The following is a 26,896-nucleotide window of genomic DNA, read 5'->3' as shown; positions in this document are numbered from 1 at the left end:
TAAAACTATGTTCTGTTTTTCTAACTAAATGTCTGTACAACATCTTTTCCGCTTAACTGTACATTTTTTTTCACTTTAATTCAGCATGTCACATGACTTTTTGAGAGATACCACGTGACTTACGAAAGACTTATTGTCCTTTAATCAAATTTTGGGGAAATTGGCCTCAACGAAATGTACAAATGATTGAAATTAATTTTCAAATTGAGTGAGGACAATGGAAATTATTATTTTTTTCTGTTTATATTGTTGGGCTATTTAATGGAATGGTTTGTCAAAAAGTAAATAACAAGAATGTGTCCTCAGTACACGGATGCCCAATCCCCACTATCATTTTCTATGTTCAGTGGACTGTGAAAATGGGAGAAAATCTAATTTGGCATTAGAATAAGAAAGATCATATCATAGGGAACATGTGTACTAAATTTCAAGTTGATTGGACTTCAACTCCATCAAACTACCTCGACCAAAAACTTTAACCTGTGGGACAGACGAACGGACAGAAAGAAAAAACAGACCAGAAAACATAATGCCCATAAATGGGACATATAAATTACTTGAGTGAGGTTGTTATACTATAACCACTGTTACCAGTCTATTGATCAATCTTTTACATCCAGCAGCAAGTGTTACTAACCCATAAGCCTATATATTAATTAATGTGGTAAGGAGATATCTGCTTACATGTATTAGTCCAATCAACAGTGTAAATTTAAGAAGCTGACTTACAAGGTAACAGTCACAAGTCCCTAATCTGGTCCCATTATTCCAACTCCAATTTGATCAGTCTTTTCTCTTACTCCTTAGTCCTATATGCTTTGCTTCTGAGAGAAGCAGCAATTTAAATACCATTTGAAGTCTCTTTTTGTACACACAAGAGATGTTTCCTAGTGTCAAAAATGGTTGTTTATATTAGCAATGCAAATTGTGATATAAATTAAGGCACTGACGCATTGATCATTCATCTTTTGTGTTTGTGCGCAACATGAGGGGGAATAAATATATTATGTTCCTTATAATTTTCAAAACCAAAAAACTAAACCCCTATTCTTTTCAAAAACATACAGGAAAAGTATTATTTAACAATAATAAATGATGCCACCTTCAGTAGCAGAAGAAACAAACAAACACCTTATAATGTTTTACTTTGGAAAAAAAATCACTTCCCTTCTAAATCACATTTTTTTCCCACTTCCCTTCTTTGACAATGTTTTCTTTAAAAAAAAAAAAAAAAGAGAAAAACAATTTGTTAAATAAAAAAAATCATCTTGGCATTTCATTTTTTTTCTGTCAACAGACACGATCGACAGAATTTGTTTTTCATAAGAACTTTCAAAATTTTTGTATGCTGAACCTTTAAAATACTCTTTTACAAGACCAGATACATGATGGATAATAATTTATACTCGATTAAAATATGAATAAGATTGCAGAATATTGTCTCATCTTTCAAAACCACTTTATTTTTTCTGTTAAATAAATAAAGCTCTGAAATGTTACAACACGTGTTTTTATGAACCTCACTATTTATAGACTCAGCTGTAAAAATTGTCAATATCCGGTTCTATTTCAAATGAAAGTGAACTCCACCTTCATACTTCAATAGTTTTTCAATGAAAAGAAATATAACCTGTAGCACCACAGACCCCCCCAAGAGTGTATAAAACAATAGTAATAGACTCTTGATTCAATCGGTAATGAAAGGTTGACTGTCAGAGAGAAATAATAAATTTACAGTCGTGCACCTAATGACGACAATCAGTCTCCATTTCAGGTTGTTTAACAAATATCCATCTCACAAGACCCAATAATAAAATATTGAATGCATTTGAGGTTTGTAATCAGGGGCGTAGCTAGAAAGAAATAATCTGCAAGCAACTTCTGCCGAGCGGAAGTATACTAGTTCAGTGATAATGAACGCCATACTAAACTCCAAATTGTACACAAGAAACTAAAAGTTAAAATAATACAAGACTAACAAAGGTCAGAGGCTCCTGACTTGGGACAGGCTCAAAAATGCGGCGGGGTTAAACATGTTTGTGAGATCTCAACCCTCCCCCTATACCTCTAGCCAATGCAGAAAAGTAAACGCATAATAATACGCACAATAAAATTCACATATTTGTGATACAGAATTTACTCAAAATTGTCCAAAATCTGCTCTTCGGGTGTAGGCAGAAACAAACTTCTCTATTACTTTAATTGTCAATATTCACACTGAAATGCCGATGAATATGCAGTAATGCTAGTAACTGTCGTCGTTCATTGTTGATCGTACATTGTTTTCAACATACGCAAAAAATAATGAGACTTTCCAATACTGTTTTGGCGTGTTTGCAGGGTGATTGGCTCTGGTAGTCTGTCGACCACATGGCCTCGGCATATTTCACATGGCCTCGGCATATTTTCAACGATATCGAAGGGTTCTGATAATTCTAATGCCGATTGGTACATCTCATTCCAAACTGATGAACCGAAAACTGTAAAATGTGCTCCAAAAACTACATAGACAGAGTATTACAAATTCAAATCTTGTAAAAGATACAAATTACTGTCCAATTTTGTCATAATCTCCAATAACACTTTTATTTTGAAACCAAATGCCGTTATTTAATGATATTTCATCAATTTAAAAAGTGACAACATAGGTGTTTCCTTTAACATTCAATCTATAAATTTTCATTTTGCCATTATTTTTTTTGCATGCCGAATCGATGTGCACGCAACTGCGTGTTAGCGTATAGGGAGCTACGCGCCTGGTAATAACATCTATGAAGCAACTGGGCTAAGAAACAGTTCTAAACGTTATTTTTACTGTTTGCACTGTGACCATCTAAAGATAGAAATCAATGTATCCTTAAGGGTACATTTGGCATGCGCACGAGGATACATTCCGAATGTTCAAGGGCCATAACTCGATTATTAAAGTGACGCCACCAAATTCATCTTGATCTGTATTTTGTGGTACATAAAAAACATTGTGTATAAGTTTCATAACATTTGGTTGAGGCATCTTAAGTCATAAAATTTACAAACCTTTCTCAAAGAGAGATTTACAGATGTTACAGTACAAAGAATATGTAAAATGGTCGTAGAGATGTTTCAGACGAACTTCCAAATTGTCTGATTTTTCAGCATTGTCAATTGACAGCACAAAGAGATTTATAAACCATGTTAAAGAATATTGGTACATAGGTTCAATATTGGCCAAGTCTGCAATGGAGAAGAACAGAATCGTAGAGTGCACTGCAAACGGTGTGTAACCCATACAGGCCTGGTCAATTTTCTTTTCAGTCTCTTTTGCAATAGCCTACAAAATAAAACATACATAAAATAATTTTTCTGATAATTGACACTTTTAGCTAACATTTTCTGCCTTTCTTCCTAATCAAAATTTTATGGGAATATGCTATAGATGTAAAAAAAAAAAATCTTTTAGTCACTTGGAGATTTGACAGTATCAAACAAGTATTAAAAGCATATGAAAATATATTACAACTCTCTCATTTCTTATGTAATTGTGAACCCTACTGGTTCCTAATGAATGATGAATGACCAAAGCTAATGCTTTATGTACAATACAGCTTAATAAGAATTACTTTTTCAACCTCAGGAATAAGCATTTGATTTTGAAACTTCAGGTTAATCAACTTGATACACATTCAACGTGTTCTCTAAAAAAACATCATTTCAATTTCACTGTTTTGGAAGAATGAAAATAGAAGTTTTAAATTATTTTTTAAGTTCGGCAAGATCCAGATGTTCTCTTTGAAATTTTTAAATAATGAATGAAGTGTTAGGTACATACCTGTTTCTCTGAAATTTCATTGGACAGAACTTTGGAGGATGACAGTACTTTAATGGCTGTTTCATCTTCTAAAATGTTTCCTTCTGACGATGACAATACTTCAAGAATTTTATCTTCAATCTCCTTCAGTTGTCTGTAATGAGGAATAATACAGTTAAGTTGAACGATTTCATAATTAATAATCACAATGTTGATTACAGTTTTAATAATCGTAATGGCTATTACAGTATATGTAACAATGGAGACACTGGCGTGCCAGGGATCAAAAGACTTAATTGAGATCTATGTTTTTCCTATAGTAGTTCAAATAACCAGAATACACTGTTAACACAGATATTTCTGTGAGCACCAATCACAAACTTTAACAATGGTTGATGTTGTCAATGCCAAGCCAGTGCCAGACACTGCATACCTATGTCATTCTTTCTGAAACTTGCATTGAAGGAGAGACAAACACTACAAGCAGAGTTTATAAATTTATACCCTGCTCCTTTACATAATTTGTACAGATATGGCAATGGCTATGGTTTGCTATGCAAACCCCCAAAAAACATTTAAGATTCTCCAATTTCCTTTGAAATTCAGGATCTCTTTCATATTAACTTTAGTTACCACATTTGATTTACATTTTGATACCATTTAATTATAGAGAACCTCTTACCGTTTATTTTCAGCTCCCTGCAGAATAAGTGTATTTTTCTCTTCCTCCAGTTCTGGTCTTTTGACTCTGGCTACAACAATACCCATTAACTGATCCTGTAAACCTTCAGGTGTAATCATGAAATTCAACAGGGTCACCTGAAATAATAATCAGATCAAATCACTATTAGTCTATATGTATCCTTGTATCTCATTAAGATTTATTGTGACACTTAGAATAGGTGATGTTTAATATAACTATAAATTGTTGACAAAGATAAATGCTAAAAAAAATTATTCTTAGATGGTAGGCAAAGTTGAATTAACGTCTTCTTCCATCAAATTCTCCTTACCTAAGTTTCAACATACAGTAGACTCCGGCCAATCGGATACCCAAAATGTCAGCTAAAAATATCCGATTGTCCGATATATTCAATTAGCCGATGAACGTATATTCCTCCAAGTTTTTTTTCAAAATTGACAGACACAACCCTAAGTTACCAATAGCTATTATAGCTGCTTTATTAATGGAAATTTGTAACTAATCTCATTGTTTTTTCAGGTACAAGTTCGGATAATTCGGTTGATTGAGTAACAGATCAATCAGTTGATAATAATGTATTTTGTTTATCTGTCAGTCTATTGATTATTAATTATTAATTATGTGTTGATTATCTGAATAAAATATGTACCATTTAAATAATGTGACTTGTTGTTTTTGCGTGATTTGTTTCATTTGTGTGTTAAAACAGGTAAAAGCTAAAAATAGCTATGAATTCTCGGAAGTAGGCCACAGGTAAATTCTATTAATAGCTACGAATTCATGCCGACTATAAACTTCTACCTGTAATCGTACTCGGATCTAATTTTCTACATTTTTTTATTTATGAAATCCATTTCCAATTTCAAGTAATACAACTATGTTTATGATTATAAAATTGTAAAATTAATTTTGCTTTTCTATCTTATCTGTCGTGGTTCAAAATAAAAGGCTGAATATTATGTAAATTAGGAAAATGGCGTACGTGTGTACAAGTTACATAATTCTATTTCACCTGGGACATGCTATTGACACACAATTCCTTGTTTTTACACGGGACTTCTATATATATTTTAATAAATTGTTGAGAAAGAGGTACATTTCATTCATATTTGATAAACATTGATGAACATCACGCACAGTTTATCATTTTGTCGTGTCATTGTTTGTGAAGTAAATGACAACGATCACATTTGGATAAACACATAACAAACACATCTTGGGCAGAATATAATATCAAATTCATAAAATAAACAAGACAATAAGAAAAAATATGTTTTATTTTGACTATGAAAGATCGTTTTTATTAATAAAATGAAACATTTCTGTACTGAAGTTTTCTTAAACTTCGTAATGGCGTAACTTCCGGCTTCATTTCCTGTCAAAAAAAATATGAAATTATTTCAAAATATTCGATTGTACATGGTTTTCACACATTTTCCATGAATATTCCTATCCAATTAGCCGATATATTCTAATAACCGATATTCGATTATCCGATGTATTTTGACTGAAATGTATAGGGAATGGTTCGGTGTTTTGAAATAATATTACAATAGCCGATATATTCGATTAACCGATATCCGATTAGGTGGAGTCTACTGTATCTAATTATAGCGGATGGGAAAAAACTTGTGGCAACTAATATTAATCCCTCTCCACTTTGCAGCACGCCTTGTAGCATTAGCCTGCTCTTTTTCTGTTAAGTAGTGTGGATTCCCGAGTTTAGTTGTCATGTAGAACTTATTCTTACCTTGACTGAAGTTTCTGGTAAGTAGTGTGGATTCCTGAGTTTAGTTGTCATGTAGAACTTGAAGTCTTGTGAGTACTCAATGGTGCTATCACCAAGCCTTATACACATACTTCCACCCTGTTTAAATGTCTGTTTCGACAGCAAAGGTTCCAACAATGGATCCAATTCTTCACCTAAATTCTCCATTAAAACCTACAAGAGAATAAATAAATGATTTTAAGTTTTCAGTTGCAATGTGTGTATGATAAATGATATCGTTACTGCAAACATTTAATATATAGCTTCTTGAACATTTTTCCAATTAAAACAATTTCTGAAATCACATTTTTCAAATTTATATATTTTTGGTTGCCTTTTTTTTATATTAATCTTTAAAAAATAGACCTTTCTTCAACTTTTCTATGAAATTGATGTGTTAAACAGAAAATACTTACTGGAGTTCCAAACTGTATACAATTTTCTAATGTTCTGACGAAATCAGCATCAGACAATTTGAAAACATGCAGATTGTTAGCCTTTTCCATGTTCTTTATCCATTTATTGGCCTGACCCTGGGGATCTATCATCAAAGGCCATCTTCTGGCATTCCTATTATAAAAAAAATGTATGAGTGTTAATATCTGTCCAGGTTTTATACTATAAAACATCCAATTCAATTACATTTAAATCTATTTCTAAGAATTTCCATAATGGTAAAAAAATCTTCAGTCATGGCTTACAAAACAATTGTACTTTCCTGTCATTATATTTTTGACTGGCAGGTGTATAGCTCAAGTTGACTTCAAATGTGGGTTAAATATAATTTAAAACAAGAATGTGTCCCCAGTACACTAATGCCCCATCCGCACTACCATTTTCTATGTTCAGTGGACCGTGAAAATGGAGTAAAATCTCTTATTTGACATTAAAGTTAAAAAGACCATAACATAAAGAACATGTGTACTAAGTTTCAACTTCATCAAAAACTACCTCGATCAAAAACTTTAACCTGAAGCAGGACAGACGGACAAACAGAGGGAAGGATGGAAAGACTGAAGGACGAACAAACGAACGGACCCATCGACCAGAAAACATAATGCGAAAACGAAGAATAATGCTTATTTGGGCCCTTTTTTGGCCCCTAATTCCTAAACTGTTGGAACCAAAACTCCCAAAATCAATACCAACCTTCCTTTTGTGGTCAAAAACCTTGTGTTAAAATTTCATAGATTTCTATTCACTTTTACTCAAGTTAGAGTGCGAAAACTAAAAGTATTCGGACGACGACGACGCCAACGTGATAGCAATATACGACGAAAAATTTGAATCGTATAAAAACTAAACGAGCCAAATCTATTTAAGTCAAGGTGTTTGGTTCCACCTCAAGTGATTTATAACTTATTGGCTTACCCGTCTAGTTGTCTCATTTTTTCACAGATTTCTTGTTTTTCATCCAATCGGAACAAATTAGGAACTTCACCAGCATTTAACAAATTATTGATATCTTCCAAGAAGGATTCTTGTTTGATCTTTAAAGAAAAGTTGAAAATAGTGGTTGTAGTAACAAAATACAAATCTATGAAAAATCTTGTGAGCTCACACCTGAATCCTTCTTTCTGTTTATACTTTCTCTTTTATATAAATTAATTAAGAAATAATTGATGCCAGCTATACTTTATTGTTACGTTTTAACATGGGTAGGCATTATATTTGTGATTATTTTTGCCAGAGCGATAGGGAATAAAATTAATTTTTCTGCCGTAGTCAATATACGCATGTGTAAACTAATTTTATTGGATAATAAAGTATGGTTTCTTTACAAAGCTAAAGAAGCACGTCATATTAGAATGAAATACAATGTTCAAAAGTATCAAGGAGTTTATGTTATGGATTTTCCTTTTTAAGATATTTTTACCGGTGTGTATTAGAAAGTAGGAAGTTATTTTGTCCTATCTGTGTATAAAGGAATAGAAATTTGTTTCAACCACTTGATTATAAGAGAACAGGAAGTTATTTTTACCCACCTGTGTATCAGAGAATAGGAAAACAACATGATTATCAGTTTCTGTTGATTTACGTAATATTCTTTTAATATCTTCTCTCCATTCAACACTAGTGTAACTCTTAGAAATTTCAACCTGTTAAAAAGTGAAAGAAACACTGTAGATAACAATAAAATGTGACATTTTGAACAATGAAATGTATTGTAAACAATGATTAATTTGAAATGTCTGAGTCATTTAGTAGTATGACTCTTTTTGTGTTACAGTGTACAATTCTTTATCATCAGTTGGTTTTTCTTCTGCTGTTGTATTGAATGGCTTGTGTTATGAAAGTAGCCATCTTAAACTTTCTTAGTTACTGTGGATTCATTTATTTTTGTTGGTTCCAATTTTCGTGGATTCAGGAAAACTTGCATATTCGTGGATATTTAATTTCGTGGTTTTGCCTAAGTCTGAATACAAGACTGGGTAAATTATGTCATTCATTGAACATTAAATTTCGTGGTTCGCCTGTACAAACGAAATCCACAAAAATTGGTTACCCACACATAATAATGAATCCACAGTATCATATTTTCTCAACATCGCAGAAATGTGGAATAGCATTGTATTGGCATCCCCTTTAATTCTACCTCTAATCTTATCTGATAACATCTCATTAATGGCATCTTCCCAATAGGACATATTTTATCTGACCCATTTCAAAAAGATCATATCTTTTATATCTTACCTGGAAGAGGTCATAACCTGACATGTGTGCAGCCAAGCCTGTCAATGACTGACGACCAGAACCTCCAACACCTACTAACAAGGCATGACTTCTTGGTTGTTTGATAATACGGGAAATTCTTGATACATGTTCAATAGCAAATCTAAAATGTTAAATACACACATCATTATACATCTTTTTAAAACCTCTCCTACATGTACAAAATAGAAGATCAAATTTATTGATAAATCACTACTGGTATAAAAGGTACACAGGCACAATTAAGCTACTTCTTTCTCTCTTAATTTTTATGCTCATATTTTTTATATAAAGAAGTATACTTCTTGAATGAGATTTTTGTTCCGTTCAATAATGTTATTAACCTAAAGTATTGCAGGAAATTTTTTAATTTTTGCATAAAAATATATTTGAGCTTCTAATGCTGTAAGGATAAAGTTACATTAATTCAGCCAAAAAATTACAATTATAAATAATATATGATATAAAATTACCTGAATAATACAAGATTCATTGGTTTTTTGCTCATATTATTGAATTCCTCAAGGTATCCCTCTACAACATGACATAATTGTTCCAAGTCTCTTACTTCAACATAATGTTTAGAATCTGACTTAGGATCTGCAAAATCACAGTACACCAAACTATGGAGATTGTCCTCTGTAACTTTACAGTCATTATCAAAATCCAAGTGAATAAATAACTGATCAAAGTCTTCACGTAACTGATTCTTGCATACATCTCTTGCATAATTAAATAGCCAGTTTCTATCAGAGTCATCAACAAGACAATCATAGTATACTCTGAACACCTAAAGATAGAGAATAAAAAGAACTTTATTAACATTTAAAAAATTTGTAAGGGTTCCGTGGAACCCAGTGTATCGCCTACTTTTGCTGTTAATCACACACCCATCAAAAATGATGAAAAAAATCAATAAAATTATTCCTCTCGATACTATCTTTTGATTGTCAGAAGCTTCTGTCAACGTTTGGTAAAAATCCAGGCTATTTTAAAAATCTTAAAAATGTTTTAAATACTTTAAACTGCAGACTGTATGTAATGTTAACTGGAAGAAAAACTAAGTCCATTTATAAGTAAAATACGGGAAAAATGGAATTTTATTTTTACAAAATTTACTCCTGGATACTATCTTCTGATCATAAACAAGCTTCTGGCCAAGTTTCTTACAATTCCAGGATAGTTTAAGAAAGTTATTAAAATTTTAAAAACTTTAACCACAGAGTGAATGTAATGTTTCCTGGCAGAAAAAACTAAGTCCATTTATAAGTAAAATACGGAAAAAATGGAATTTTATTTTTACAAAATTTACTTTTGGATACTATCTTCTGATCATAAACAAGCTTCTGGCCAAGTTTTGTACATTTCCAGGATAGTTTAAGAAAGTTATTAAAATTTCAAAAACTTTAACCACAGAGTAAATATTTGTGGACGCCGCCGCCGACGGAATGTAGGATCGCTATGTCTCGCTTTTTTCGACTAAAGTCGAAGGCTCGACAAAAATACACTTTAATGAGGATTAAAATTTTTTATAAACATTAAAAAAAACATACTTATATGTTATTCAAAGAATACATTGACATAAAATTCAAAGAGTACACGAGAATATAATTTTTCTAACATTCAAAAATACACTTTTACAAACATTCAACATTAATATGTCATTAAATTAACAATTACTAAAGACTTAAAAATAATCACTTTAAAGGCTGATTTTCAATATTTTTAAATGTAGATTTTGAATCTTTATAGAAGATTTTCACCTAAATGATGATTGGGGTTAAAGTAAGACATTAAACAAGAATGTGTCCAAAGTACACGGATGCCATGCACTTGCACTATCCTTTTCCATGTTCCATGGACTGTAAAAATTGGGTAATAATCTAATTTGGCATTAAAATTAGAAAGATTATACTATAGGGAACATCTGTACTAAGTTTCAAGTTGATTGGACTTCAATTTCATCAAAAACTACCTTGACCAAAAACTTTAACCTGAAACTCCCACTTTCATTTTCTATGTTTAGTGAACCGTGAAATTGGGGTCAAAAGTCTAATTTATCGTAGGTGGGGCATAAAAAGGAAAAACAAGAATGTGTCCCAAGTACACGGATGCCCCACTCGCACTAACATTTTCTATGTTCAGTGGACTGTGAAATTAGGGTAAAAACTCTAATTTGGCATTAAAATTAGAAAGATCATATCATAGGGAACATGTGTACCAAGTTTCAAGTTGATTCATTAAAAACTACCTCGACTAAAAACTTTAACCTGAAGAGGGACAATGGACAGACGAATGAACGGACCCACAGACCAGAAAACATAATGCCCCTTCTACTATCGTAGGTGGGGCATAAAAACCAACTAACCTCATGACCCCAGAGACGTTTCATTGAGGCTGGTTCTTCCATAGTTTCTGGTGTAGATAGTAAGACACCCTGTATAACTCTGCTAAAGTCTCTCAAGTTAAATAGATAGTGAGATTTGGCTGGTGTTGGTAATAAATTCTTCATAGCTTCTTTATAGATAGTTAATGTACCCTGTACCAGTTGGTCAACACATGGTTTAAATTCATTACTGAATCCTCTGTAAAAATATAAAAAAATATATGTCAGATTACATTTATCATGTTTAGGCCATACCAAATTTAATGCACACCACACATACATTGAAACATATATCTTTCGTATATGAAATTTTTCACATCAATATAAATTTTTAATGATACAAAATGTATTTTAACATTGGAGAAAAGTTACAATTAACAGCAAATTGCTCGTTTTATTCCAATTTGATGTTAAATAAAGTATATTTGCTGCATTTACTTAGTAGTTGTGTAATGCATGGGTAACTTTTCTCATTATAACATATCCTAAATCTCAGCAGTTAATTAACATTGTAAAATATTCAAACAAACTGAAACAGTTCAATCAAATAACAAAAACATAAACAATAAACGTCATATTTCTCATGCCTCTAAATACTGAAGAAGGGGTACCAACTTTTGTGGATTAAGGAAAAACAAGTGAAACTGCGAGTTACTGCTCACTGATGATACCCCTGACGCAAGTGGATATTAATTGTGTAAAAATAAGTGTTCGGTAAACAGGAAGTTGTCAAGTGATGAATCTGAAAACGCATCACACGGTATAGCTGACTTATATTAACCCTTAAACCAAATTTCAGAAATCCTTGTATTGTAGTTCCTGAGAAAAATGTGATGAAAAATTTTCAACTTGGCTATCATGTGTAAAATCAAACGTGTTCGGTAAACAGGAAGTTGTTGAGTGATGAATCTGAAAACAGTATAGCTGACTTATATCAAGCCTGAAACCAAATTTCAGAAATCCTGGTAGTGAAGTTCCTGAGAAAAATGTGACGAAAAATATTCATGAGACGGACGGACTGACTGACAGACTGACGGACTGACGCAAGGACAAAGTAAAACAGTATACCAAGCTTTTTTTCAAAGTGGGGATATAAAGTGTTTTCTTGGATATTTGATTTTGTAGTTTTGACAAAGCATACAGAAAATGTGTTCTTCTTTAACATTTATCCACAAAACTGGTATTCCATAAATATTAATGAATCTAAAGTAGGTATATATAAGGTCTTTGAAATGAATATATACCAGATTTCTCAAAGGACACCTGCAGTCACAACAATCACTTTTGAGAACAGCACTGATATTATAACTGATATAAATTGAAGTATCTTACCAATTTTAATTCTTTTTGTAAATGATTTGCTTATCAAATAAAACACTTAAAACTTAATTTTGGATAATGGTCATCCATTATTTATGGTCATGTATGCTGAATCGCCAAACGGGGGATTTTGGAAATTAATTCCTCTCCTCTAACATTTACTTCATAGAAAAGTCCAAACAAGAGCCTGAATCGCTCACCTTAATTTTTTTGGTTAAATCTCTTATCAATGATTATTTTGGCTTTTCAATTTATTTAAATGTTCTTTGAATCGTCCTATTTTCTTCAAAAGCAAAAAAAAAAATCATTTTCTCCTATGTTCTATTTTAGCCATAGGAGCTATGTTTCTGACATACAAGGAAATGAAATATAAAATTTATACTAGATACTCTGAAACTCATTTAGCCTAAGTTTGGCTGAAATTGATACAGCAGTTTCAAAGGAGAAGATTTTTTAAAGTAAGTCAACATGATGAACAAATTGTGAAAAAAGTCTTTAAAGGGCAATAACTCCGGGGTCAATTGACAATTTTCGTCAAATTGACTTATTTGTAGATCTTACTTTGCTTAACATTTTTGCTATTAACAGTTTATCTGTATCTATAATAATATTCAAGATAATAACCAAAAACTGCAAAATTTCTTTAAAATCATCAATTCAGGGGCATTGTTCTATTTTAAGTAACGGCGGCCATGTTTTTTGATGGATCAAAAATCGAAGCACACACTTTGTGCAGGATAATCTAAGGAACAATCATGCTAAGTTTCATCCAAATCCATTCAGTAGTTTCAGAGGAGAAGATTTTTCAAAGTTAGCAAATGTGATGAACAAATTGTGAAAAATTGTCATTAAAGGACAATAACCCCTTAAGGGGTCAATTGACAATTTTGGTCATATTAACTTATTTGTAGATCTTACTTTGCTGATCATTTTTGCTGTTAACAGTTTATCTTTATCTATAATAATATTCAAGATAATGACCAAAAACTGCAAAATTTCCTTAAAATTACCAATTAAGTGGCAGCAACCCAACAATGGTTTGTTTGATTCATCTGAAAATTTCAGGGCTGATAGATCTTGACCTAATGAACATTTTTACTCCTGTCAGATTTGCTCTAAATTCTTTCGTTTTTGAGATATAAGCCAAAAACTGCATTTGACCCCTATGTTCTATTTTAAGTAACGGCGGCCATGTTTTTTTACGGATCAAAAATCGAAGCACACACTTTGTGCAGGATAATCTAAGGAACAATCACGCTAAGTTTCATTCAAATCCATTCAGTAGTTTCAGAGGAGAAGATGTTTGAAAAATTGTTAACGACGACAGACGCCGACGACGACGGACGCCAAGTGATGAGAAAAGCTCACATGGCCTTTTAGGCCAGGTGAGCTAAAAAAGGCATTAATTTACATCCATCATTAACAGTACAATTGACTTTACAAACCTTGATGAAATATGCCAATCCAATATCTTTCTGAAGATAGTTATCATACTGTCATCATCAAATTCATTAATAGTTATAGTATTGAAATGTCCCAGGAAGCGAGGAGTTACTACATTTCTACCACCACCAGGTGGCCCCATAGCAGTCATCAGTTGGATGTCAATCAATTTAATGGGCGTGACCTCTTTAAGGTCATACCATGTCCAATGATCCAGACACTGTCTCAGTAATTCAACTGGAGGCTGGGCTCCATAGGTTTCCTTCATTGGCATGTTAAGATCATCAACAAACACAATCTGCAACAATATTATAGTAATGCTTGATCCATTTATTACATTACATAGTTAAAACAAGTCCATAGCACAAAAAATAAGGCGTTGGTTCAGCAGCTCTTTATTTGTAGTTAAAATAAGCGCATAGCATATCTGATGTATAATTGTACTTCAAGCTTATGAGTTTATTTGAAATTATTTCAGTTCACTTGTTTGTCAGTTACTGAATAAAGCATTATTTACAAGCTCTTCTTAATAAAAAAACACGTCGGGATTTATTTTTGTTGCCTACTCTTGATACTTAATAAGTTCAATGATTTGATTAGCTACTGATGACTACTGTTACTCTTTTAATAGGTAGTAAATAAAGGCAACATTGATGTGCAGTCCACCTACTTTGTACACACTCATATACATATGATGTTATGATCATTAACAGTTACACTTACAGATTTCTTTCCCATTGGAGGTCCATAAACCCCTTTTCTCCTCGTATCTAGTTTGGACATGATAATATTCTGTGTCTGGTTGGCTGATGTCTGAGCAGAGAAGTTGACACCATTGGGCTTGTATCTATCTTTGTCAAGTTTATTCAGCAAGAAATCCTACAATGAGAATGAGACATATATTAGAACTTCAACCTATAATAATATCCAAATATAAATTGCATTGAATCTTATAAATTAAGCTTAATTCCCTGTTATATAAAGACATAACATTTTAATAAATAAATAACAATATTATTTTCCCCTTCTTTTTCTGTAGCTGACACTAGCAATATAGATATAAAATTAAAATTCCTGTCACAACTTTCCCATCAGCTTTTGGGCCTTACCACAACTCCAAACCAAACATGAATTAATGGGGACAAACCAGGGAACCAGTCTTGTTTAATCTGCATTACTTACTGTGATGTAAACACTCTTCCCAGTACCAGTTGGCCCAACAAACAGACATGGTTTCTGATGGTGCACCAACATACTCATAAGTACTTCATATCGTACTGTGTCCACTGTTGGTACGATAATCTCATTGAAGGTCATGTCCTTTGGAATTGGTGGACTGTCCTTAATTGTTTCACTCCATGCAACCCATTTTCCAGCTCCCTGTAAAATGTTTAAAATGGAACTTTAAAGCACTTATAAATGCAAAAATGTTCAAGACTAGTTTTTAATTGTTTTGCAAGTGTATGCAATAAGTTTCACCGTTCAAGTTAAATAACGAGTGATTTCAATTTTGTCTTTTTACTTGACACTATTGTAGTGAAACTGTCATCTGGGGCCTACAAAATTAAAAAAATTGGATACTAATTTTTTACACGTTCTAATCAATATTACACTCCTCTATTATTCAAGATACAAAATAACAAGATAAAATATATTCTCTAAAGTTTGCTTCAGATGTCATCTCTTCACTGTAAAAAATCTTTTACTTCAAGTTTCATAAAATTCTGTGAAAAATTGACAACATGGCTGTGGCTGCTGTCTCAAAAATCTTCAATCTACATGTGTGATTAAATCTTAAATGGTAATTTAAAACTAGAGGCTCTAACGAGCCTGTGTCGCTCACCTTGGTCTACATGAATATTAAACAAAGGAAGCAGATGGATTCATAACAAAATTGTGTTTTGGTGATGGTGATGTGTTTGTACATCTTACTTTACTAAACAGTCTTGCTGCTTTCAATTGTCTCTATCTATAATGAACTTGGCCCAGTAGTTTCAGTGGAAAATGTTAATAAAAAATTACAAATTTTATGAAAATTGTTCAAAATTTACTATAAAGGACAATAACTCCTTAGGGGGTCAATTGACCATTTCGGTCATGTTGACTTATTTGTAAATCTTAGTTGGTTGGCCGGGTCAACAGACACATTTTTTAAACAAGATACCCCAATGATGATTGTGGCCAAGTTTGATTTACACGATTGTAAATAGTAACAGAAAGATTGAACTACCAAGAGAAAATTAATCCCTATTAACTAAGTAAATCAGCTGTTTTTCATAAACAATATATTACCTCTTGCTGTAGTTTATTTTTGGATTTTTCCAATCTATCATTTATTGCCCGAGCTTCTTCAAATTTGGCATTCATTGCTTCCATTACTTTGGTTTCATCTTCAGCCTTTTTCTTATATTCTGTTACCTAGCGATAATTTTGATAACATTAGTTCATATTTTTCAACATTACTGTAGAAAATATAGACGTTTACTTTTATTGAAAAAGACAAGCATATTCATCTATTGATTGCTGTAATAAACAAGAATGTGTCCAAAGAACATGGATGCCTCATCCGCACTTTCATTTTCTAAGTTCAATGGACCGTGAAAATGGGATAAAATCTCTTATTTGGCATTAAAATTAGAAAGATGAATATCATATGGAACATGTTTATTAAGTTTCAGTTTGATTGGATTTCAACTTCATCAATAAACAGCTGCGCCATGAGCACATGATATGCCCGACGTCTTATGTGGAAGTACTATTTATAATCATAAATAGTTTATGAGAAAGTTTTAAGCAATAACCATATATTGTTTTAGAGACACGGCGGGACATGTGAAACCCCCCACCCTGTTTTTTTTTTACAAAAACTAAATATTACCAAAATAAAATTTTGAATCAAAACCAAAAAGTATACATCTTTAGATTAATATATCAAAGAAGTGTGTAAAGTTTTAAGCAATAATCATAACTTATTTTTGAGATACGCTGCGACATGTAAAAAACCCTCCCCTGTTTTACAAAATACTCAAGAACTCAAAAATAAAATTTTGAATAATCACCAAAAAGTATACAGATCTTTAGATTAATAGAACAAAGAAGTGTGTAAAGTTTTAAGCAATAATCATAAATCGTTTTTGAGATACGGCACAACATGTAAAAAAAACCATCCCCCTTTTTTACAAAATACTAATAACTCAAAAATGAAATTTTGAATCATCACCAAAAAGTATACAGATATTGAGATTAATATAACAAAGACATGTGTAAAGTTTTAAGCAATAATCATAAATAGTTTTTGAGATATGGCGCGACATGTAAAAAAAACCTCCCCCTTTTTTACAAAATACTCAATAACTCAAAAATGAAATTTTGAATCATCACCAAAAAGTATACAGATATTGAGATTAATATAACTAAGAAGTGTTTAAAGTTTTAAGTCATAATCAAGAATCGTATTTGAGATACAGTGCGACATGTGAAAAAAAAAACACCCCTGTTTTAGTTATAAAGTGCCGTAACTCAAAAAGTTTAAATCTTATTTTCACCAAAAAGTATACAGATCATTTGACCATCATAAGAAACAACTATATTAAGTTTCATGAAATTTGGATTAGTCGTTCTCAAGTTACGGTGCAACATGTTTACGCCGGACAGACGGACGGACACCGGACATTTGTATACCATAATACGTCCCGTCAAAATTTTGACGGGCGTATAAAAATTTCATCCACCAAAAACTTTAACCTGACTCAGGACGAACGGAATAACTGATGAACGGACACACAGACCAGAAAACATAATGCCTATAAATGGGGCCTAAAAAGCAGAAACCGGATTATTTGAGTGAATTTTCTAAGTCAAAAGACCATAACTCTGCTCAAAATCATCAGACAGGAACAAAATGCGATCTTGATCTGTAACTTGTCATGAAAAGACAATTTACCAAATATCAAATCAATATCTTCAAGCATGAAGAAAAAATGTGTGAAAATTAATTTTCCGGACTGACGGATGGACAGACACAGAAGGATGGAGTGCAAACATAGTCCCCTTGGACTTTGTTGGTAGGGGACTAATAAACTTCACATAATTTAAAAGTTTGGGCCTTATAAAGTTGACTATACATAGTATATGTTCATATCATTAATGAAGGCCATACTGTGACCTAAATTTTTTTATCATGGTCATTTGAACTCTAGTAGATTATATAAGTTGCCTCATTAGCACAAATTCTTATATCTTTACCTCACTCATAGCCCTTTTTTGTTTTCCCACACTGTTCCGACTTAACCGCTCTGCCTCCAAGTCCCAGAATTATGACAAAAAGAGTGGGGAGAAGCATTTGAACAAAAATTTCCTAGTAAAATATACATTATAAAATATTTTTTGTTTAAACTTAAGAAAGCAACAACATTCTAACAGGAAATCGATAAGTCGAGTATAATTTTGGTAATCAATAATTGGTGCTACAGAGTGATACTCCAGTACTGGAGTTCTCGTTGACATCCCTAATTTTTAACAATATTCCTTTTTCAAGATGGAAACTTCCAAATAGCCCAACTATGGACTCTTGATGCTAAAAACAAGCATGAGCAGTAAAACACAAAACACCATGACATATTATAGATTTATAATTTCAACAGATACAAAGGGGTTGTAGGTTATTTATTTATACAACATGAGTACCACATACAATGATCTTTAACTAGTAAGAATATAGAATAAGAAGTATACCTGTTGTTCTTTCCCAAGTTTTTCTTCCAATTCTTTAATAGTTTGTTCATAATCATTTTTCAATTTCATCATTTGTTTTGATCTTTCCCTTTCCTCCTGAAGTTGTACTTGTACTTCGTGTTCCCCTTCTCCTAACCTGAATAAGAAATCAATATACATTGTAAGTCATAATGACATTAAAACATATTGCTGGAAAAAAAAAACCACTATCCATAACATTTCCGAAAACATATTCTGCAGTAATATTTTGGCTCAGACAATTAATAATCACTCTTGAAGACATGTTTAATTTTTGTTTGTTGAAATGTAGCTCTTGATTTGTGTCAAATGCAAAACTGAATTAAAAATTTTGAAATAAAAGTTTAGGACACTTTGGACTCATGTTGAATGCAGGTTTAAAGATTTTTTTCAACAAGCAGGGAATCCCACACACGATTTTGATTTGGCATGGTCTTAACGTCTTTTTATTTTCTTCTGGAACCAAATTATTATTTAGTTTTGAAAATACTGCTTTTCCAGTGTGTTCAGAATTGCAATTTGTGAATTTAAATTTGCTTGTTTATCAATTACATTTTTAAACAGTTTCCCTCTTTTCCATTTATTTTCAATATTAGGCCACACCAATTTGATTCCTTGTTCGACGGACCAGCCCGCACCTATTTTTTTCAAAACAGAGTTTTTTGGTTTTTTTTTATGTTCCCGCTTCCCGCATCCGGAAATGTAATCATGACCATTTCCTGCACCGTTTTTTTTGTAAATATTATAAAAAGATATCAACATCTGTTTTTAAAATCACAGTGTAACCTGTATATATAACAATTTTAAACATTAAAGCACCCCACCACACTGTAAATATCTGTGAGAATATTTGTTTTAGCATGAAACCTATTTATCCAAAGCAGGAGTGCTCCGATATAAATTTATGACAGCAGAAATACCTTTTCAGAACAAAAAATTGGTTTCTTTCCCCCTTACTTATATTCCCTATCAAAAATGTTCGTTGTTAGAATAAAGTACAAAGAACTTCTGACGGATTTGCCTTCAACTGCAATTATATTGTATGCTGGCTACACAAAACTATCCATAGCCGCTGCATGTTAATGCACCTGTCCTGATTGATTCAGGGGCCTGTCGTTCAGCATCATTTGTTGATGTTGTTCATTGGTATTTTCCCGTTCGGATATATAAATTAGATCGTTGGTTTTCCTGTTTGAATTGTGTACGCTAATAATTTTGGGGTCCTTTTTAGCTTGCTGTTTGGTCTGTATCAAAGCCCTGTGTAAAAGGCCATACTTTGACCTGTGTTTGCTATTATCAGGTTGAGAACAACCCTCCCTCAGACAAGGGGTCATGCATTTTTACTGATGTAGAAAAGAAAATAGAAATACCAAGGATTGGTTTAGTTCTTCTATACAAAACCTTTGAAAACTTAGAAATTTGTACTCAAAAAGAGGAGAATTACATCATATTTTAAACAACTTTAAAATAGGGGTCCACTTATTTTGAATAATATTAAACTGTTAAAGTAAATGTGTTAACATGTTTAAAGTACAGGGGCCGTGTCAATGAAAGTATCCTAGGATATGTCCTAAGATAGGTCTTAGGACATTGTTTAGGATGGTCTTAGGACGTGTCTGAGACATGTCTTAGGATGTAAAACAAAGCTGTCTTAGGACAGTCCTAACTACGATGGTCCTAGGACCATCCTAACACATATATATTTAATTGAAAAAAATATATAGAGATTTCTAGGACACAGATTTTATTGTATTTTAATATTTATATGACTTTTGTATGGAAAACAATTAACGCAAAATGAAAGTTAAAGATTTAACGTAATACTATTAAATACGTTATTTAAAAGTATGATGGAAGATATAAATGATTTTAATAGGAAAACAAAATGAAATAGTCACAAAACTTTGTTAAATGCGATATTCGTGCTGCAATTTTAGTACGTAAACTAGTTTTGTCCTTAGGTCCACTCGATTTCATTACATGTATCGAATGAGGATTAGTTAAAAAAAAAAAGTATTTTTTTCCCCATATTTAAATTTTTATTGCACCGTTTTGGTAAGTCCCAAAAATATTGCTTTACTGATAGTATTTTTTAGGCTTCAAAAAAGGCAGAACGAAATAATTTAATCATTTATTTAATGTAATACAATTGAATCTTTAACAAACATTGAAAAAAAAAATTGTGTGTTTATTAATTTAATTCTTATAACAGTTTGATAGTTTAATATTGTATAAGTATTTTTAGTATTGAGTTTATGCCATATTTGCTGTTTTTATTATGTTTTAGGACATTGTAACCTTTAGGACTATCCTAAGACACCTATTTGTATGTCTTAACTTTAGGACCAAATTTAGGACATATCTTATTTTAGGAGACTTTCGTTAACCTGACTTAGGACTAAGACATGTCCTAAGACCATCCTAAGACATGTCCTAGTCCTAGGACAGCTTCGTTGACACGGCCCCAGGAATATTACAAAAATTCTTGGACATGTTTTGGCCATTTTTAAAATACCAGATAGATATATAGTTGTTTGAGAAAATATGAGCCCTTTTGTACAAACAAATATATTATAACTTATATTGATCCCTCATAAAACATGTACATGTAAAAGGGATAAATTTATAACATTAAGGAGTTGCTCCCAAACTGAATATGACTTGGATGGAGAATTATCTCATTGTTAGTCACACATACATAGACCAGATTTAATTATTTCTTGGTGAACAGGGAAACAATACTTCAGAAATTAAAGAAATGTCAAAGTACAAGTGATAAATCAAGTTTTAATACTGTCAAAACCTACTATTTTATGTTTACCAAAAAAAATTATAATCGCTCGCCTCTACTTTTCAAGCTTCGCCTCAAAAATTTGCAAATTAAATATCTTTTTATTAAAATTTTCAAATCGCTCGCTCGCCCCAAATTTTGGAGTCGAAAAATCTGTAGAACAAGAATTTAAATTGGTGTGGCCTTATACAGTAATATCAAACAAAACACTATTTGTTAACTATAAACCTACAGTTCTTCCAATTCTTTGATACTTTTCATAAATGTCATCCATTCTTCTTCTCCTTCCTCCTCTTCATGGTATATCTCTATCTAGTTTCAGAGACAAAGATTTTTTAAAGTTAAAAAACATGATAAACAAATTGTGTAAAATTGTCCTTAGAGGGCAATAGCTCCTTAAGGGGTCAATTTTGGTCATATGAACTTATTTGTAGATCTCACCTTGCTGAACATTTTTACTGTTCACAGTTTATCTTTATCATTAATAAATTTCTTTGGAACAGTGAGCTAAAAAGCAACTTGTAAAAAAAAAGAAATATTTCGCTACTATGGTCACAGAGCAAGAAAAACTTAGTACAAAGTCAACACATTAGTCAGTATATAAAACTGAATTCTACTGTCAAAAGCTGACAATAAATCATAGGTTTAAATCTTGATATACTGATAATAACAACTTACTTCTTCTTGGTGTAGATCTGTTAATATAAATTCTTCCATTTTGACTATCTATGCTTTCACAAGTTCCTAAAAAAATAGTTTTTATATCAACATCTTTTCTATTTATTTTAGCATTAAACAATATTTGTCACTTGAAAATGTTGTTTCAGGATCTAATGCATTATAGGTAATATTTTCCAAAGCCTACACCAAAACGTTATTTTTTACTAAAATGTATCCTAAACAATAGAAACTCAACCAAATCATGGGTTTTTTTTTCATTTGGCATTGAATTAGAAACAGCCAATATTCAAACAGCATTCTTTCATATCAAATACTTAGGGACAGGACAATAGTTATTTTTTGTCCTCCTCCTTTTTTTCCAAAATTCTATTTTTTTTTCTTCTATTAAACTCGATATGAACATAGAACATTTAGAATATATGCAGGGATCTCCATGGCCTGTTTAACGATGGCGCCCCGCCATCGTTCAAATGTCTTGCGCCATCGTCAAATGACATGCGCCATTGTTCAAATGTCTTGCGCCATCGTCAAATGACCTGCGCCATCGTTAAATTGTCTTCCGCCATCGTTCAAAACTGTTATCGTTTTAGTAGCCCGACGCCATTTTTTTTAGCAATTATAATCAAATGCATGTAATTGCATAACCCTCGGGCTTTTTTATATTATAATCCAAAACAGTTTTAACACCTGAGGGATATCCGGATTAAGATCGCTAATCACTTGTACCTGAGCTTGTACAGGTAAATCAACAAACCAGACAGGAGAATACAATCTGAAGATAAACGATTCATTTGTCGAATTATTCAACTAAGTTTCCGCAAATTCTATGATAATTTAGATTGAATAAATAAATTAATAATCCCAGTTACAAAGAAAACAGTTTAAAAAGTCGAACACGTGCTTTTATTTTGACTTACGCAATCGACATCCCCTTTTTTGAGATGTACAAAATAAGACGTAAAACAGTTATTATTATTTCATCGCAAATAACTCGAGTACTGCTGTATTGGAACGATAATATAGAATAACTTTAAAAGTTAAAAAATAAAAACTTTTTTTTTCCTGTAAAGAAATGTCGTATCGTAATTCCGAATTCATTTCGTAGTTTACAATCAAATTGATACATCCGCATTTCCGGTTTCTATTCAGACTCGAAAGATGCATGTTGCATAGCATCAATTTGCTAGATAACATGGATAAAATCATTAAAAACCTTTTCATTTGTCAACGTTTGCTTTACAAATCTCTTTAACATTTTACATAACCTGTACGAATCGTTTTGTTGTTGCTGCAAATCAGCCATACCGGTAATGGGTTCATGACTTCTGAATAAGTGTCCGTGAAAAATAAGCTCTACATGATTTTTAACCCCCATAACAATTACCAAAATAGCAAGAAAACTACATGTGGACCTTCATGACAGCTTTTGGTCATTCTCGACTAAAGTGGGGGGCATGAAGGCTTGCTTGGCCTTTGAAGTTATACTTTTATTTACAATGAAAATTCAAATAAATATAATTTAAATAAGCAATGAGTTAGCATGTTCACCAATCCTTATGTGGAGGGATGGTATACTTTCGATCACGCTTCACTGTACGGCGTACGCACGGTTTGTGATGGTGAAATTTCCTCCATGGTTCAATTTTCATCCATGGGGCCATAAAAAAGAATAGGTTTGTTTGCCCAAACCCTACCTACTCAGAAAAAAGCTGCCTACTCAAATTCTTTTATTGTCCTGATTTGAAGAAGTTTTTTTTTAATCAGAAAGGCATGAAGACTAATAAACACCCGATACTTCAATTTTGTTTTTTTGAAGAAAAAAAAGAAAATGCCTACCTACCTACCCACTGTCTCAACATTTGGGTAGGGTTTGGGCAAACCAAAATATTTTTAATTGTGGCCTGGAGATCCCTGATATGAACATTCATTACTATAAATAAAGGGTATTTGCTCTTCACTGTCAATTTTCATTATGTCAATCAATGATTTTTTGTAAAAGATTGTATGACTGGAGAATTTCAGAAAAGGTATCAAAAGTCATAGGTACTTTGGGACAGGACAATTGTTTTTCTAGTCCCTTTTTTCCGATATTCACATTTTTTTTTTTGGTTTTCTTTTAATTTTGATAACACAGGAATAATTTTAGTGCCTATCTGTATATTATGTTCATTCAGTCCTATAAATATAATTTTAGTGCCAATCTATATTATGTTCAGGGGTGTGGAAATGCTATGCCCGACTCGCCTGACTAGTACATTTGAACAACCGGACAAGTAATTGTTTTTGACTTGGTTGCCCGTGGACAAGTAAAAAAATATACAAGACAAAGTTCAAATCCAACAAAAACATAAAATTAATTTCAACATATAAAGATGTTTAATTTACGTAAATGAAACCAATGTTCAGCAAGTAAAAACATCAATGTTCATGACGATAAATATTACATGATACCGGATATAGATCGATTACCAAAATAAATAAAAATAAGTATGCGAACCCAAGTCGCGTAACATTGCATTGACCCGGGATCGTCGATTAGGTTTTAGCCATCATTTACCGGAAGTGTCATTTCTTTAAATTTTGTTTGAAATTCAGATTGATAAATAAAAAGGTGGGCAAGCAAGACAAAAAGAGTCATGAGTCGAGTAGAAATGGAGGACAGAGTATTAAAAAAAAAAAGGAAGCCAAAATTTCAGACATCGTGGATATTAGATTGCCCCTGGCTATCTATGGAAATTCGGAAAAATATATTAAGTTTTTGTCTTATTTATAGATGAATTTAGGTCAACATCATTTGTTGTCAAAGTGGAAAATAAAAGGGATGCTTTAATTGCCCATCAAGACAATAATAAATAATCAAGGAAAAAACAAATGTGTCAGTTGAGAGAAACACCACAAAATCTATTATTTAGTTTACATTTCTTCAATCACTGTCCTCAAATTTAGTATATGTACCTAATGGCTACAATTTTTATTCAAAAACTGCTGCAAAATTGTCCCTTACATGTCATTTCATTGGTTGGTTTGCTGTTAGGTTTCTGTCCCATTGATGTCAACCCATTTCCTACTTTCCTAATTTTTTACAAATCTATTTGTTTATAGATTTTATTTGTTTGTGATGCACAACAGTGCTAAGTAAGAATCATATATTAGCTTACAAGAAATACTTCAATATTTATTGGGATCATCAGGGCAAGTAAAAAATTTCCAGAACAATAAAATTTTAGGTTTCACTTGCCCGGGGACAAGTGCTCACAACAAATATTTCCACACCCCTGATGTTCATTCAGTCCTATGAATATTTCTGGGGAAATCGTGGTACCGTAAATAAACTGTATTTGCTTCTTACTATTAATTCTCAGTGAGTTTACTAATCGATTCACGGCGGTCATTTATGTTATACAGACCCCCTCTATTTAAAAAACTCTGTAACCGCCGTGGATAGTAAAATTTGAAAATGATAGCAGATAGCTTTATCCATACACTCTGTATTCATAGTAAATGTATGTTCAATAACACATGTGACACAAACATGATGGTAGTCTCACAAATCAAAAAAACAGCTCAAAATCTGGAGGTGTATAGAAAAATGTCCATATAACTGATTTTCAACAATTTTCAAAGTCGTAAACCCTTAATTTTGGCAAAAATTAGCGGAGTGGAACGAAACTTTAAATTTGATCTGTAACTCATCATGGTAATCTCACAAAAATATACAAAATATTAATAAAAATCTTAATTTCAATTTTATTAAATTGCAGTCCACTATAACACTAAATCATTTGACTGTACTTTTAAATAGCAGTCTACCAGTCATTATAAAAATCACCATAAAGTATATTAATGATTGTCTTTTATTAAGAACATCTGTATAACTTTTTTTAATATGCATCTGTATAATTTTTTTTCTAATATGCAACCGAATTTTTGTTTGTGTTCTTTTTTTAATTGTTCATGAACATTAACAATGTGTTAACTGTTGATATTTATAGCCTTTTTCTTCTTCGCTGTAAATACCACTGTCACTCTAATATAATTATAATCAATTTAACTATTGTCAGTTTATTGTCTTAATTTTGTATGCCATAACCATTTAATGTAAATGTGTTTGTGCGAATAAAATATTGTCTATTGTCTATTGTCTCACATAAAAAAATTTAGCCCAATACCTGAGTATCTGAAAGCATTTAGAATAAAGGTCTGTATAACTGATTTTCAAAAATTTATCAAAGTCCAAAGCCTGAAATTACAGCAAAGATTAGCCCAGCCTAATGAAACTTAAGCTTGATCTTTAACTAATCATGCTTAAGAGGGATGCTTCATTTTATATTACAACTAAATTTTCCCCCACAAAAGGTTGGCAGGGCCTGGCCTCTTGGGCTTAACCCTAAATCCACCTCTGCCAAGGGGAGTTGACTCTTGAAATATCAGCTGAAAGTTTTTAGTGCATACTAATAGTACTTATATAGAGGAATGATTGTGTGGATTAATAATGAATATTCTTGAATAATTCTTATATTTGTCAACAGGTCAGAGTAAACATTTTTGATTTT

General features: G+C 32.0%; 1 protein-coding gene across 1 annotated transcript; it reads right to left on the bottom strand.

Moving 5' to 3' along the window:
- Positions 1–230: 230 nt before the first annotated feature.
- On the bottom strand, positions 231–22,426 carry LOC139521902 (dynein axonemal heavy chain 7-like). Its single transcript, XM_071315614.1, has 17 exons — positions 22,341–22,426; positions 21,895–21,974; positions 18,854–18,989; positions 16,412–16,537; positions 15,302–15,499; positions 14,843–14,998; positions 14,122–14,417; positions 11,339–11,555; positions 9,444–9,760; positions 8,953–9,094; positions 8,244–8,357; positions 7,630–7,748; positions 6,675–6,828; positions 6,241–6,432; positions 4,470–4,606; positions 3,809–3,941; positions 231–3,310 (listed from the first exon to the last, which is right to left on the bottom strand). Exons 1-17 carry the CDS (start codon positions 22,377–22,379, stop codon positions 3,029–3,031), a joined length of 2,838 nt encoding a protein of 945 aa, XP_071171715.1. The 5' UTR covers positions 22,380–22,426; the 3' UTR covers positions 231–3,028.
- Positions 22,427–26,896: the final 4,470 nt, after the last annotated feature.

The sequence above is a fragment of the Mytilus edulis genome, chromosome 4 (assembly GCF_963676685.1).
Source record: "Mytilus edulis chromosome 4, xbMytEdul2.2, whole genome shotgun sequence".
Classification (NCBI taxonomy): domain Eukaryota; kingdom Metazoa; phylum Mollusca; class Bivalvia; order Mytilida; family Mytilidae; genus Mytilus; species Mytilus edulis.
The sequence above is the reverse complement of the archived record's forward strand: the minus strand, read 5'-3'. Positions and strand labels throughout refer to the sequence as shown.